The sequence below is a fragment of the Cydia pomonella genome, chromosome 27 (genome assembly GCF_033807575.1).
Source record: "Cydia pomonella isolate Wapato2018A chromosome 27, ilCydPomo1, whole genome shotgun sequence".
Taxonomy (NCBI): Eukaryota; Metazoa; Arthropoda; class Insecta; order Lepidoptera; family Tortricidae; genus Cydia; species Cydia pomonella.
The window spans coordinates 6627387-6644794 of record NC_084729.1 but is presented as its reverse complement, the minus strand read 5'-3'; the positions used below and the strand labels follow the sequence as shown (position 1 = coordinate 6644794).

The 17408-nt window shown below is 37.6% G+C and overlaps 1 protein-coding gene across 1 annotated transcript; it reads left to right on the top strand.

Moving 5' to 3' along the window:
• Positions 1-6307: 6307 nt before the first annotated feature.
• LOC133532680 (phosphatidylserine decarboxylase proenzyme, mitochondrial) lies at positions 6308-9729 on the top strand. Its single transcript, XM_061871444.1, has one exon. The coding sequence runs from the start codon at positions 6598-6600 to the stop codon at positions 7732-7734; it is 1137 nt and encodes a 378-aa protein (XP_061727428.1). The 5' UTR covers positions 6308-6597; the 3' UTR covers positions 7735-9729.
• Positions 9730-17408: the final 7679 nt, after the last annotated feature.

Below are 17408 nucleotides of genomic sequence, written 5' to 3'. Positions count from 1 at the left end.
AGAATCTTGATCTCGCAAACGTGTGGAGGTATCAAATTGAAATTAAAACCATATACTCATGTCGCGGACTTCCGCGATGTACGCATTGTTGCACATGGCAACACATGTAACATCTTGTATATTGTCTATGGTAAGCAAACCATACTTTTCCTTCCTGTTTCTCACACATGAAGTTTCAAGTTTGTTAACTTATTTATTAACGTGTGCCCGAAGCCAGCCTCGTACAGCCAGAGCATCATCTCTCTAATTATCTGAAAGCTAAGTATAATGAGTATATAAAAGAGGACTTGTTCGTCCCACGCATATATTTCCTACATTTATTTATTGTGAAATCTATGTATGACTAGATTCAATGTACTGACCGCAATGTGTTGAGTTGACTTATAAAGACGTGACATGACGTGTGATGATGTTGCGAGAGAACGTAATGATTACATGCTCTTTGGTTACGAGCAGAGGTGTGCTTGTTTATGTCATGGTCAGGTCGGAGATGCGTCTGCCGACCTGAGCCCAACCCTCATTTGGCATTTATTTTATTGGTATTCAGGATAACAACAGCCGTAAATATAACTAAACATATAAATGCTTACATAAAAGAAGGCCAATGACAGTCATCCATTAAATTGCAATACATAACAAAGTAAAATAACAAAAAAATTAAAAACGACGAAAATGTACAATATACACACAAATGCTCGAAACCTTAAAAATACGTACCGGTTGTAAAATATGTACTTAATGAATAATCGAGTTTAATTTACTTTTGGCAAAAGACCATAAAATTTGCATTAGTAACATATCCAAATAAATACCTGAACATAGTATTTGAACTGAATTTTTATTAATGGTAGAATTAGGTAGTAAGAAATAAAAATTTCAACATTTAGAAAGAAACTCCTTTAAAAAAAAATAAAAAATACCTCTAACAAATTGCATTGCATTTCCCTAGTACCCATCAACACATAGCTTGAAGAAGTTATGATATGCCTACTTAGATATTATTATTGTAAGATTTGTACTTGTTTTCTTATTTTACGAACGAATTAGAACAAGTGGCAAAAATAATACAAAACGGATTTTATATTAATTTTCGTTATCTCTGAGCAAAACGGAATATATGTCTTTTTTAAATTTATACTTAGACCCTACAAAAGGATCGGCAGAGCAGAATTCGGTGTTATACAAGTGTGGGATCCGTGATAAGACGGCGTTAGAACCATAGTTAGTGGAGTGGAAGGGAACATGAAACAGAGTTGTGTGTCGAGTTCGACGTCTTGGAACTCGAAACGATAAGCCAGATAACAGTTCAGGGCAGTCTAACCCATTTCTAATTATATCGAAAAGTAGGCTCATGTCAGCCACTTTGCGCCTATCCTCGAGTGAATGGAGATTATATTCCCGACAGTTACCTTTGTACCCAGCAGATGTTTTCTTGAATTTATAATTTAAATGAGCAACAAATTTTTTTTGAATTTTTTCGATGCGGTCTTTATGAACAGCATAACACACTGACCAGATAGGTGATGCATATTCAAGGATGGATCTCACATATGCGTAATATACGACTTTTAGACATGACAAGCTTTGGAAAGGTTTACAAGTCCTCATGACGAAGCCTAAACTGCGATATGATCTGTTTACAATGGAGTCTACATGATTTCTCATAGTCATTTTGGAATCTAGAATTACTCCCAAGTCACGCACAACATCAACTCTGTTCACCGCTACGCCATTGAAATGGTATGAGTAATTGATTGGCTTAAGGCTGCGAGTAAAACTTATACACTGACACTTAGTAACACTAAGTGTTATCTTATTACGGGAGTAATACTCGACTAGGTTATTAAGATCATTCTGCAGGAGTTCGCAGTCTGCTAAAGATTTTACACGCATGAAAACTTTTTTATCATCTGCATATAACAGATGGCGTGCGGTGACAAAACACGCATTTATATCGTATATGTAAGCATTATAAAAGAGAGGACCGAGATGGGAGCCTTGGGGCACGCCAGAGGGGATATCGATGTAATCTGACCTGAAGCCGCCAAGAACTACAGCTTGGGAACGATTAGTAAGGTAAGATTTGACCCATCTGAGTAAGTCTCCATGAATTCCTAGTGCTTCAAGCTTCATGAGAAGTATGGCGTGGTTGACATGCTATGATAGTGACCTGCAAGGAGCTCGTACATCCTTCGTATAGGTGCACTCTTGGCCATAGCAAGGGACTGGTGTTTCCCTCGTCTGGCATGCCATAGAATTGATAGTGACCTGCAAGGAGCTCGTACATCCTTCGTATAGGTGCACTCTTGGCCATAGCAAGGGACTGGTGTTTCCCACGTCTGGCATGCCATAGAATTGATAGTGACCTGCAAGGAGCTCGTACATCCTTCGTATAGGTGCACTCTTGGCCATAGCAAGGGACTGGTGTTTCCCTCGTCTGGCATGCCATAGAATTGATAGTGACCTGCAAGGAGCTCGTACATCCTTCGTATAGGTGCACTCTTGGCCATGGCAGGGAACTGGTGTTTCCCTCATTTGGCATGCTATGGAATTGATCTATGGATTGTGACTGGTTGCGACCAGGTCACCGCACTCCTTATCCAGTGCAAAGGTTGACTGATGAGACTTACCAAGACATAGACAGTTGTGACTATTATACAGACATGCATACCTATATATGTACTTTGAGTCCTGTGGGACAATGTTGAACTTTACTATGAATATTGATTTCTTGTTGTCTGTTCCTACATACATATATACATGTTACAATGTTTATATATCTATCTTGAGAGATAGATGTGTTATATTATGATACAGGTTAAGGATACCTTAGTGACCCATGGTCATAAATCTATTTTCTACACAGGTGGTGGTATAAGATCAAGTTAGAGCTGGCCTCTGCGCTTGGAGCTCATGAACCAGGGAGACATACTCCAATTACATCATTTGAATAAGGTATGAACCGCACTGTCCATAGAATAACCGACCTCTCTTTCCTAATAATATAAGCGAAGCAGATCTAAGTTCATTAAGATAATAAACAAGTATAGATGACAAGTTGATAGTAAACTTATATTTCATTTAATAAGGTCTTAGAATCATTAGGTAACTCGAACTCAGGCAATCAGTCTATTTATCTTAGTATTTTGTATCAACGTCGATACAACTCAGGTCTACAGTTCCTAGAAGCTGCGAAAACAAAATCTAAATTTCCGTAAAAAAAAATAAAGTCGTTTGTGCCGCAAATAATGTATATTTCAACATTCTCCAGGGAATCCATATTTATAGAGTACTTTCCATTCACTAAGAACTATGAAATTGTGCAAGTAATACCGTCTTATACTGCAAGTATCAGGAAATATCTGAAAACTATACATCTGTCATTAAATCATAAAAAATATAGTCTTTATCTAAAGTACATAATCAATTATCGAGGTTAAGCAACGGTACCTTATAATTGTATGGGTAACCAAACCTTTTTGTAGTTTTATTTAACTTTTCTTCTGAAAGCTTGTACGGCTTTTTTGTTGTTAGTATTTATGTAGATTCTTCTAACGGCAGCGGACGATGTGACAATAACCTTGCATGTTATTGTTCTTAGTATATTTATTTTAATTTGGAATTTTGTTACTTCCGACGACTCCCAAAATCCCGAAAAAAAGGACTTTTTTCACGATATTAGGGTCATTTGATCTGGCAACCCTAGCCGTATGTCAGTCGTTACACCACAGAGTGAATTTCCATTCCCAATTCAATATTTTTTTCGTCTATCTGGACAGGCTAAAATTCTAAGCCATACTGCCTTGTCATAAGAGTCGAGTAAAAGTGAGATGGTGCTTTTTAAAGCGCGTAAATATAATCCACAAAATATACCTGAGGTCAGGCTGGGTGGGGTAGTGCTGAAAGTAGTTAGGAAATTTAAATATCTAGGTCATATAGTAACAGAGGACCTAGATGATGACCTGGATATTGAAAGAGAGAGAAGGGCCCTGGCAGTGAGGGGCAACATGCTCATCCGTAGATTTGCAAGATGTACAAGGGAAGTAAAACTCACTCTTTTTAAAGCTTACTGTACATCTTTCTACTCATGCAGTCTATGGGTGAAGCATACAAAACGCGTGTATAACATGTTAAGGGTCCAATTTAACAACATCTTCAGGATGATGTTCAAGCTGCCTCGCCACTGCAGTGCGTCCGGCATGTTTGCCGAGGCGCACACAGATGACTTCTATGCCATCAGACGCAAGAGGATTGCCTCTCTGCTGAGACGAGTGAGAGGTAGTGGTAATGTCATCCTGAAGATGGTGGCTGGACGCCTTGACTGCCCCATTCTGGGCCACTGGGTAAAGATTGTAACGGGGAGGGTAAAATGATAAAATTAGTTAATTATGAAAATAAGATAAAACAGAATAATTTAATTTAATGTAAAATAATTTTATAATTCATTAAATAATTTTGTAATTTAATTTAATAATTTGTAACTTATCTGTAATAATTTATAAGGTAATTTAATTTAATTTAATGTAATCTAATCTAATACTAACATAATGATATAATTTAAAACTAACATTCTATGGATTTTTAAACAAATCTGAAATAAATGATTTTTATTTTATTTTTTTATTTTAATAAGTAGGATTCTTTTCTTTTCAGTAAGTTCAATCCGGTGAACGTCTTCAGTATGGAGTGTGGATCATGATCTTCAGTATGGATCTTATGATAGAACTGTTGCAAAAGTGTCCAGCTGTCAGCTATAAATAATAGTTCCAAATGTCTCTAGAGTAGCGCTAGGTTATATTGTATGTCTATGAGTACTTTAGGTATTGTAGCGCCACCTATTTAAGGTTTTTTGATGACACTTTTTGGTATATAGAGATTTCTTTCCTTAGTCTTCAGTACCATTCAAGGAGTAAAGTAAATATATAGCAAAAGACAGCCCTCTTGAAACAATTTAAGGAAACTAATTTCGAAGCGCTATCTCTATTTCGCAGCGAACGAAAAAAACATAGAAGACTAATCTCAAACAAAATATCAGCGTAATAGTGGCCCCACTATTAAAACACGCAGACCACGCAGTACTCATAACAGACCAATTGCAACTCGTCAATGACTAGTACAAAAATATCACTATGTGGCAAGACTCACATAGCAGGCGCACTTATATATTGCTGCTCAAGAAAGCTAAGCTAATGTAGTTATGTGATTTATTCCAGTTAGCGATTATAGGAAGAGCATTCAAAGTATGGCCGTCACATACCTACATTTGTTAAATCCTTAAATAACGAAATAATCTCCACGCTGTTTTTGGAGCATGTGCGTATAGAAATAAGGTTCAAAATGGCATTAAAACCTGAAAATCGTCATAAATCACATTTGTAAGCACAGCGACGAAATAAAATCTTTGAATCTTACAAGTACATGCGGTGCGGTGTCCGGACCAATTTTGGTGTCTAGCAGTGGTTGCCACGCACCGCTACGGAACGGATAATTATTGATACATTTTTATATAGACAAACAACGTAGTGATTATGTGCTCTTTGTAGACAAATTTGATAGATTTTGTTTTAGGTAAATGGTAAATGACAAATGTATTTGACATTTCCTGCAGTAATGCAGTCGACCGCAGCATATTGCAATCATACTCAAATTTTGCACCCTAAAAAGCTTTTTGTTACAAAATAAAAAATCTACACACTTCCAAATTATTGATAACCAAGTATAAGAATGTTGTTAAAATACCCCTACTCTGACGGGAATAAATAAATACTGGCAAATACAATGCTTTTGGTAATCACGTGCTGGTTTAGCAAGTTCTGTTTCCTCTTTCCATTAAGAAATGGAAAATCTTTAGTTATATCTCGGATTCTGGAGGAGCACATATTTCTGATGTATGGCGTACCAAGCGTGATAGTATGCGATAACGGTAAGCAGTTTGTATCGAAGGAGTTCAAGGACCTAGTGTCAAGCTACGGGGCAAAATTGTGGTACACTCCTTACTATCATCCGCAGGCTAATCCAAATTTTAAAAATGCCGATAATTTATCAATGTGACTTTATCGATTTGGCCACAATTTTTGGTTACTCTTTGTTAATCGTACATAAAATGTGGCTGTTTGTGTGTGTGTCGCTACTGTGACAGCTGGATTACACTCCATCTTTAGAAATATTGTATCTATGGTCGCCCCACTGATGGAGTCTACTTTGACATATATTTGACAGCTCACATCTACGTTCAGAAACCTAAAGCTAAATAATTCATTCAAATTGGATCTAATTAGAGTCCAATACGTCTATGATCTATTAACATCATGGTCCATTATTAATTCATCAATAAATCGTCTTTATTGACTTACAATTGCTAGAAATAGTTTGGTACGGTTCTAGTTTATCAGTGTGAATATTTTATGAGCGTCATGATATCTATTACTTTGTTAAAAGATAAAGGGAAGCTTGCTTCAAAACGTCCCACCACTTTTTTTGTCCGGCCTTGGCCCTCGTTATCGGACGTTTCTAGTCTGCGCAATTAAATCAATTCGGGAAAATAATCCGATAAACAAATTTATTTTAAAACCGGGCGGAAGGCAGGCGTGTGCAAACATGTTTCCGCCCACGCGTATTCGTAGCTGCCTTCCAGTCATAAACCCGATGTTCAAGCAGCGTTTGCGTCCACACAGACCTTTCCGGCAGACATCGACGCTGCACAATCAAACAAAGAACGCGACTCAGTTCCAACGGAATAAATGGATGAATTTGAGAGCTATAATTACGCGGTGGGTGCCTCTCGGAAGCGTTATTTACGTAGGTTGGTGCTACATCCGCGCGAGCGTTAACTATGAAGTGTCGAAAGTGGAAATCAAATTTTACGAAATGTTTCCGTTTCGTATAACTAGTCGGATATGGGGACACCTGGCGGCGTGTGAGCTGCCGACGTCGCTCCGCAGCTTCGTCTACGGTACGTACGTTAGAGTATTTAATGTGAATCTGAACGACGCGGCAGTACCTGATCTCACATATTACAAAAGTTTGGCAGCTTTTTTTGCCCGGCCCCTGCGCGAGGGTGCGAGAATCATCTCCCCTGTCGCTTGTGTGTCCCCTTGCGACGGCGTGGTCCTGAACTGCGGGCCAGCAGATACTGAGAAGATTGAACAAGTTAAAGGGGTAACATATAGTTTAGAAGAATTCTTAGGTGAAAATAAATGGTCGAAATCGAAGGATAAAGATTATTACAACTCACTGTTGACTAACAAGAATAATATTCTACACCAATGTATTATTTATTTGGCTCCCGGTGACTATCATAGATTCCATTCTCCATGTGATTGGACAGCAAATTTCCGGCGTCATTTCTCAGGAAAACTTTTATCTGTTAATCCTTGGATGGCTCGTCTCATCCCGGGGCTTTTTACAATGAATGAAAGAGCTGTGTATGTTGGTAAATGGCAGCATGGGTTCTTTAGTATGACGGCAGTAGGGGCAACTAATGTTGGTTCAATAGAAATCTATGCCGATCCGGAGCTACGAACAAACACTAAAGGAGGGAGAAACAGAATCGATGAAGCTGACTTAGGAGACTTGCCGATCAAGAAAGGAGAGTTATTTGGCCAGTTCAACATGGGAAGTACGATTATTCTGCTGTTTGAAGCGCCAAAGGAATTCAAATTTGATTTTGTGTCCGGTGACAGGGTACAGGTCGGCCAGGCCTTGACGATGACAGCCAAAGCGCAAGCAAGATGACCAGTTTATTCAGATTTAGTTCATGTCGCCCAATTTGCACTTGTTTTCTATGTGATAATGCTTATCATTTGAATATTGTAGAAGCATAGAGGCTTTGACAATGAAGCGTGTTGAGGGTACGATTTGGCGGTTTTGCTACGGACTCTGAGCTTGAAATATTAGATTTTTTAAACCCATCTCATTATTGTGATCAGAAATAGAATGTACAAAAAACATAGTATCTAATGTACTTATGTCCCAACTTTGTTAATCTAGTAGATTTATATAGATATAGATTTAAATAAAAGTATTAATTACAGTGTTTTTAAAATATCCAGGAGGTTTTAATGTTTGTATGTATGCTCAACTCAAATATTAGTATTAACTTTGCTATTTTGTATAATTATTTTCTACAAACAAACAGGGCTTTCTCTATTGTTTTTTAAGGCATAAAAAACAAATGAATGTGGTCTTTTTTGTTACTATTATTATTAAAAGTTCAAGTATTATATGAATGCCATAGATGATTCACACAGTGTGATTTAGCGAAGTGATTGTCAATCGTCCCTTGCGCCTCAGTGTGTTTGCAAGGATGCGTTTTAGTCAACAACTGATATACCTACTCATTGTTTAATCACACTACTCATTGTGGCAGATCGTGTTCACAATGTGGTTATCGCCTTAGATACGAATATGATTTTCTACTAACTTCCTCTTTTGCAATCAAATCGTAGACAATGTTCTGGCTGAATGAGTCAAACATTCCTTTAAAAGAAATACGAGTGTTATTTTGGCGCGCCTTTCAAGAACTGATTTTATAATTATGGTTTTATGATTGAAAACATAAAAACCCAGTAGTGGTTTGTGTTTGTTAAACGAATACTTTTTTAATTGTATCATAGTGTTTTTTTTATTTTATTGAACAAAGCATCATTTATTTGACTCTCGTGTGATCATAGCATAGATTTACGCGTCAACTTTTTAAAAGCTCTTTTTTAAGGTGTATTCTAATTTAAAGTAAAGAATTTGTAATTATGTATGTAGTTATGTTAATAAATACGTATATTCGCGTCAGAGAATATTTGTAATGAATGTTGTTTATGGAATATAATTCCTTTCCATTTGGTATTTGCAGCATCATACACCTTATATATATTATACATTCGTGTTTTACCCATAGTGTTCTGCAACGCCTGAAAAACGCATTTGTCTATTTCTTTCACTCAATTTTAAAAATAGAGAAATGAAAGAGATGGATTAAATTACTTATTAAGCGCACCACACACGAGTTGTTTGTTTGTTTTTCCAGTAATTCAGAGCCGGAAGCTTTTCCCGAACTTTACTAGTAAGTGTAGTCTGTCAAGCCATTTCCGGCAGTAGAAAAAAACGGCAAATTTAAAAAATGCAGGCGCGAAGGGTTATCGTCCCATAGAAAATTTGAATTTTGTACCTTTTTCTACTGGCAAACTTGTTTTACCGACTATAGATCCAGGCTTTATATTTATTAAAAAAATCAGCTCGTGTGTGGTGGAGTCTGGGGGCCTACCGCGAAAACAGAAATTCGCCAATTGCGGGGATCTTTCTCTTTTACTCTCTCTAAGACGTAATTAGAGTGACAGAGAAAAATGCCCGTAATTGACGAACTTCGATTTTCGCGGTAGGCCCCCTGGTTTGGCATGTTTGTTCCGTATAAAAAGAGTCCTTGAGTTGCTAATGTTGCTATAGTTTGGCCCAGAACTGTCTGATTTCAAACATAGAGAGAATCGTACTGTCTTTGTCCTACGCTAGTACTAGCACCCAAAAGAAAGGGATGAGTATAATTTTCCTGATCCTTACTGGCTGGCAAGTTCTTTGCCATACTATCGCTATAAAGGTACTTTTTATTTGGAACGACACATATTTGACTAATGTTCGTAAGCTGGATCTCTTATTTATACTTACGTATGAGAATGACTAGAACCGAAATTGCATATGTTTTAGTAGAGTGATAAAATTGTAATAAAGTATTTACATACATTTTGCTGTCTTTATTTCGTTATGTTGTAATATCTTATGCCTGTTATCTTAACAGCAACATTTTTAAAGTTATTTTTAATACAGATGCTCAAAAAGTGCTATTTTATGTAGCTGTTTAGCGTGCGGAAAGTAGGATTTTGCGAACTAGTGCTTTTTACTTTTCCACTTGTTCCAATTCATGACTACTTATTGATGTGTGTTAATGTTAGTTTCCATTAAAAGTCGTAATCAACATAAAATTGTATTCAATGTAATATATGAGCAATGAGCAATAAAAATCATGTTGATGTAAAAATAATAAATATAAGCATATTTCATATTTTACTACTTAAGTCTTCATCATTATAACACGTTTATTTTTTCAATATTGAATATTGAAAAACCGTTCTTAATAAGTTGTCTGAATGGAACGGAATAGCTCCTGAAACGCCTGTCTAAGCAGAGGCGTTTTTCTTACTGCAAGAATGTTTTAAGTTTCCAAAGGCAACATTCGATATTGTTTTCATACAATTTAAATATACGATCTAAAACGTAGTGATTATATGCTCTTTGATACGATCCACAAATAATCGTAAATTACGATACTTAGGTAATAAATAATAGTATAATATTTTATATTTACAATTTTTTTCTGTCTTATAGAACATGCATAAAAAAGTACTTGTTGTTTTTCTTATTTTTTCGCAACTGTTTAAAAAACGTCGTTTTATACACGTGCGGAAATGTCATTCTTCACTCGTCCCGAGTCTTGCTACGAGCCGTAGGCGAGTATCTCGCTACTCGTGAAGTAATGACATACTTTCCGCACTAGCATCGAAATGTATTATTACGATACAAGTGCGGAAAGCAGGAAATTCGCAATGAGTGGTGATAAATTAAAACACGACTGAAGGGAGTGTTTTACATTGACACGAGTTGCGAATTACCTATTCGCATGTGTATCGTACAACGTTTTACAGTACATATGGTCATTTGAATTTTCGACATAGTTACGTCACGTTACGTAATATGCTAATTAATTATCGATCGTTGGAGGCCAAGACGTCGCTCGTTCTCGTCGTCGTATCGTTTGGGTCGCTGCGCCAGAGGAGTAAGTAAGTAACGATCGCACTAGTGCGGTAAAATGAAGGAGTTCTGAAAGAAAAAATACGGTCGGATTAAAAACTACCTACCGCGAAAACCGAAAATCGCAAATTGTGGGATCTTTTTCTTTTACTCTTACTAAGACGTAATTAGAGTGACAGAGAAAAATGCCCACAATTGACGAACTTAGATTTTCGCGGTTATAGCCCAGTTATTAATGCGATACTTATTGATGGGTAGAAAAAAACAGGGGTGTCACATTTCAACTCTATTTCAATGCTACAAAGTTCCAAGATACTTAATTTTTAGGGTTCCGTACCCAAAGGATCTGACGGGACCCTATTACTGAGACTCCGCTGTCCGTCCGTCCGTCGGTCTGTCACCAGCCTGTATCTCATGAACCGTGATAGCTAGACAGTTGAAACTTTCACAGATGATGTATTTTTGTTGCCGCTATAACAACAAATACTAAAAACATAATAAAATAAATATTTGGTACCAATTTGTCTTTGACAATTATTTTTAGGGTTCCGTACCCAAAGGGTCAAACGGGACCCTATTACTGAGACCCCGCTGTCTGTCTGTCCTGTGTGTGATAGTTAGCCAGTTGAAATTTCTACAGATTATGTATTTCTGTTGCCGCTATAACAACAAATACTAAAAAAACAGAATAAAATAAATATTTCTTTCCAATCTCGAGGTTTTCATCTAATCACCGAAGTTAAGCAACGTCGGGCGGGGTTAGTACTTGGATGGGTGACTGTTTTTATAGATAATGTTACGGAACCCTTCCTGTGCGAGTCCGACTCGCACTTGGCCGGTTTTTTAAGGATACACTGCAGACAGGTGTCGCCAGCATCCAGCCAGCATCACGACTACCTTATTAACTACCTATACACAATGATCGGCCTAAATATTAGTTATCGGTCAAATACCATAGCCGATAACCGATAAGATATTTTCGTCTGCCAAGTTGAAGTGTTGTTGAAAGCTATATTTATTTCACCACACCAGTTTGTAAAGGCTCTCTTGATTGTTCAAAAATTAATGAGAAAGTTGCATTTTATCCACATGTGGGGCAAAGTAATCTGATGCAAATTTTGAGTTGTTTCCTTATGTTAGCTGGCAAAATTGACTTTTTTGAATGATAAATATTTAATGTTTTGAATTTGATTTGTTTGGATTTTGTTTGATATCTTACAGTTAGTATTTCTTCGGGTTGGTGTGGTGAAAATTTTTGTGTTCCTTGCAACCCTCAAGATTCCACTTCTCGATCAATTTTGGAATCTTTCGCTTACTCGAGTATCAATATTAGCACGGGCGTTTAAACAACAACTTTGCCCCCTTGTAAAACAAATAACTATTATTGATCCCAAATTATTTATTGAATAAGCCCAAAGTACAGGTGAAGTAGGTAAATGGCGTTATCGTTACACACGGCGCCATGTCTCGTGGTGACAACTAAATTTTATATCCTGAAGGTCTGTGCCCCAAGCAGTGGGCTAAATTATTATTATACCGGACAATTAATAAATCTATGGTAAACCGTATAGCAAATACAGACCAGCACGCTACCACGAGTTGTCATTTGACTTTTAGCGACTGCGTGAACTTGATCCCTCTCTATCACATCAATATATCCATGCGATCGAGTTTACGCAGTCGACGTAAACGTCAAGTGTCAACTCGTGGGACGGCTACAGGTGCGTGAGTTATTGAATGAATGAAATGAAATGAAACACACGTGTGTGACGTAAACGGGCATAATCCTATTACCCTCCGGATTTAGAGCCGGGGTGAACAAATATGCTCACCATGTTCTCGGAATCAATATTGACAAGCCTAGACAAGGACAAGACAATAGTACATTGTGCAACGAGGGGGCCGAGGGGGGAAGTGAAAATTTGGTGAAGAAAAAGAGGTCTTTAGATGCACGACAGCCGCAGGCTGGAGTGGAGTGGAGTGGATATTGTCATTCTTTGACAAGTTAGACATCGAGGGCACAGACCTATTCGCCATTCCGCCACGATTGAAAATTCTCTAAAAATATTTTTAACGGCTATAATATTTATATTATCTTTTTATTTATTAGAAAATCTATATAGAAAAAGCCCAATATTTTATTCATTATAAAAACACAATATAAATTAAAACTAAAATATTACTAAATTAAATCTAAAATAAAACTAAAATAGATATAAAAATGGCCCCTGCGGCATAGTACCGAAGACGCTGGCAGCATTTCCTCGCTGGATCGTTAGACTGATGCGTTGAGCGAGGAAGCTGCCAGCTCTTTGATCTCCTGTGGCGTCTCTGAGACTCTTAGACAGATCTTTGAAGAGACTCAGAGCGCCAGGGCCCCACGGACCAAGGGTCTCGACACCGAATGGAATAAAATTGTACTCGGTGCCGATACCCCTGTATTTTCCAAATTATTTATATTATTATATTATTAATAAATTATGAAACGTCAGTATTTTAAAAGTAAAACTCATTTACAACTACTTGGTTCATATGAATTACTGACACAATCCATAACTCCCCCGGGAACAATGGCCTTGTTTCGATTTTCGAGACCTATTCGGCACATATTTTGCAATCCTTGAACTGTGACATATTACAAAAATATTATACATTCGCTAAGTTATCCAATGATTTTATGTAAACATATGTTCCAGTTTCGACTGACCGTGTTAGGTATGTTGTGTTGAGAATCGGGGCCGCCTGCTTAGCAACCGAATCCAAATAAAAGCGTTTCCGTAAGTATTGCGTCGTATTTCGGTTTGATTTCTAGGAAATGTGTAGTCTGTTATTTCGATAACGAATAAATAAGAGATGATTGTAACGTTTCTTGGAAATATTTTGTATCCGCTATCAATGGAAACTACGAATAAAAAGGCTAATGTTTTTGTTTTAATTTTATTATTCGGCTAACCACTTCCCCTTTTTTAACGCATCAAACACGACAATCGATTTGCTAAACGCTTGATAGAGTAGAGTAAGACCAAACTAAGTTGGTAGCGGTTTTGATAGCCCAGCGTATTCAAGTGTTAAGTAAATGTCATAATTTCATAGATGTTTGCCGTTTAAAATAACACTTGCACTGTCTAGGCTGTCAAAATCGCTGCCAACTTATCTTGGTCTGATTCTATCGCATTGAACCTAAATAATTTATGAAATATCTCGTTATTTTTCTAAAAAATAAAAAAGGGCTCGCAGCGCAGTAAGCACGTAGATAACTCTAATCGTTTCAGGTCAACCGAGGGATAAATGCGTCTATTGCAGATATCCTCGAAACGTATAGCCGTCTACATTAAAAGTTCAGTGTGGTGAGTGTTCCCTTTGGAAGAAATCTTTAAAGACGCATTTACCCTTACTGACGCCTTTTACTCAATTGACTACCTACTCCAGTGGTGGGCAAAGTACGGCCCGTGGGCCAGCTCTGCCCTGCGGAAGGATTTTATTCGGCCCGCCGCCGGTCCTTTGAAATAATTAGTATATGGCATTGGCCCACGATAATCGCAAATCAAAATGCATTTTGCTGCATTTATGGCCCACCTCTTAAATTTCTAAACCTCTTAAACTTTTTGGCCCCCCATGGAGAAAGTTTGCCCACCACCTCGTAAGTATTATGTTAGGTAATAGGAAAAATTAATCTTCTTTGGCAGCCAGTTACGAAAACCATAGTTATGAAAACGGACCAAAGGGTTTTTTTTTTCTATCAACATATATTATGCGTCAAACCGTATGTTTTGCCCTGAAGGGTTTGCTAATACTTTCAGACAAAGTGGACTCGAAAAAACTTGTCTTTGTCGTTTCACTCTTGATAGAATGGTCGTGGGCATCATTTCAGAGATTGGTGGCAAGCTTCACCCAGTTTCACAAATCGTTTTGATTCTTTCCCCTTACGGTTTTGTTCGTGGTAGAGTAAAAATAGTAAAACTAGAGTAATTACTGTTTACTGAGTATCAACAAAACGCCCATTTGGACCTAAAATAACATCAAACTTGTTTGAACTGTAAAAAAATCAATTCCAACGAACTATTTACAGTTATTTGAACTTTGACCTTTTATTCATCAGGCGATTCAAGCGACAAATGGCACAAATGGTTTAATTAAATTTTCCTCGACGGATCCATCGTAAAAAAAACTCTAGTTTAATGTGTACAGTATGGTTTCAGGGACCAAGTTTTTTTGGTTAATTAATATGTAGGTATTATTCTTACCACTGATCTTTATCTTTATAATAATTTAAGAAATATACGAAGTATTATCGACTCGGTCCTTGAATTCGAACGTGATAATTAGCACGTGTAAGTTTTGGTCAACATTTTGATTTTCTAAACTGCTCTGAATCATTTAATTTCTTAGACAAAATTAAGGGATCCATTTGACTCCAGGAAGTGATAGCAACAGAAAATTAAAATGACGAATTGTAGAAGTTGGCATTTCGGCCATGAGTCAACCACTTTGTCACAATACTGCACCATTACGCATAACATACGTAATAATCTCATAATAATAGCCGCAGAAATCCCGTTTGAAATTGGTATATTTTTCGCAAGAGTACGGTATACTATACTCGTACAATTGAATAAGTTGTCCATTAAACTCGTATGTCTTACGGTTGAGCCCCAGACAACGTGACCTTAATTGACTAAAATCAATATGAATACTTTAAAAAATATTATGAGAGAGATGACCAGGTATCTACAGTCTACATTGACATATATATCTAAGGACGGACCAAGGACAATAAGAATAGGGCCAGTACAGCGGTGTCACGCACACGAATTTGAGCCAATTGTGCAGTCTAACGCCGCAACGCGATTTGTTGATGAGTTCGCACCACGCGTGCGATTGGTTGCAACTAGTTCAGTTAGACTGCACGATTGGGTCGAATTTGAGAGTGACACCACTGAACTAGCGCCGATCTTACAGCGCGGCTTACGTGGGCGATGCGTGGGCGTGGGCCCAACGGCATTCGGAGATCGCCCACGTAGGACACTTCCATAGGTATCAAAGGATTCGTTCGCGAGTTATTCGCTCAGGTAAGACACTGCCTTAGTGCCCGTAAGGCCTGTCCTTAGATATATATGTCAATGACAGTCTATATACTTAATAGGAGTAATTATTTCCATATCTAGTTGTCGTGGCGTGGATCACAAGTCTCAATATGACTCACAGAATCACAACAGATCCTTGCAACAGACGATTGGAATAAAACGATTACAATCCAGTCCATTCATAGATCAATTTATAAATAGGAAACATTTCCGTTACTTGAACCTTATGACAAACAAGTTACAGCATAAACCGTTGTAGGTGGGATCTTGAGATCAGAAAACATTTTCTTCAAATGTTGTAGCGCTGAACTTAGGGGGAATAGGGTTGAACGATTTCAACGACTTCTACTCGGGCGGAGGCTGGTACTGGATTTATTTCATCGGTTGCTAAAATATTTAACCATACATCAGTGCATGGCCAGACTGGCCAGTTGAATCCAGCAACCACCTTACATTTACAGAGCGTCTCTATGCGCGCTGTCAAAAAAAGATGGAGGCTTTCAGGCCTATCGCCATTGGCAGTGTTTTCCACCGCCTGACTACTAAGCTAGGCGCAATTCGTTTATTACGAAGGCGACTAAGTTGGGAGGGGGTTAAAAACTTTAAATTTAAATCACAGGTTATTATTACAAAAAAATCTTTCTTATGTAATAAAGTAGTAGTAGTAGTAGTAAAATCTCTTGAATGTGCAGAAACGAAAACAAAACAGGAAATAAAACACTCATCATTAGTACAAAGGCGAACTTATCCCTTTAAGGGATCTCTTCCAGTTAATCTTTGAGCAATTGAGGGAGAATTATAATACCTACATTGGCGAGGAGGTGAGGCTGCAATCGACCCAAAAAATGTGCTTTTAAAATTTAATCTCCGCGTTCCGCCCGGATGGGCTCCAGACGGAGAAACTCGGGAAACTCGGCCAGATAAACAAATAACACACAAACGGTCTTTGGGGCCGATTATTATATTTGGTTATCGATTTTTTTTCGTTACATTTCGATGGTGGATAGAGTTGGACAAAGCTAAGTTGCCAGCGATTTTGATAGCCCAGATTGCAAGTGTTATTTTAAACGTCAAACTTCTATTAAATAGGTAATGACGTTTAAATCTCTGCCAACTTAGCTTGTTCTAACTCTAAATAGAGTTCCCAAATCCGTACCTACAATGTAAACGACCGCCGAGTTAAAAGTACCTATGGTATTTTCGTAACTCAACAGAAAATTCCATACATTTATTCCGGTCAAGTTTTGATAGGATACATTTTTTCCGGACAAGTTGTGGTTTCGTATCTATTCCGAGAGTAAGGAGCTCTTCAAACCAGCCAAATTGTATCCAATACTGAAAAACAATATTAGCAACAAAACAAAAATCGGTCCTTTTAATATCGTAATTGCTAGTGAATCGATATGGCAGTTCGTACTGGCAGATGTTTTAAGAATTTCACACTATGGAAGGCCAAGTCCCTGAGTTTACGGAACTACACCAAGGTTACTTTTGCTAATATACGCCTGTTTCGACCAAGTGCTCTAAAAA

What these genes read in the sequence shown, in the direction of transcription:
- LOC133532680 (XM_061871444.1), top strand. Translation starts at nt 6,598, where the DNA reads ATGTTTCCGCCCACGCGTATTCGTAGCTGCCTTCCAGTCATAAACCCG.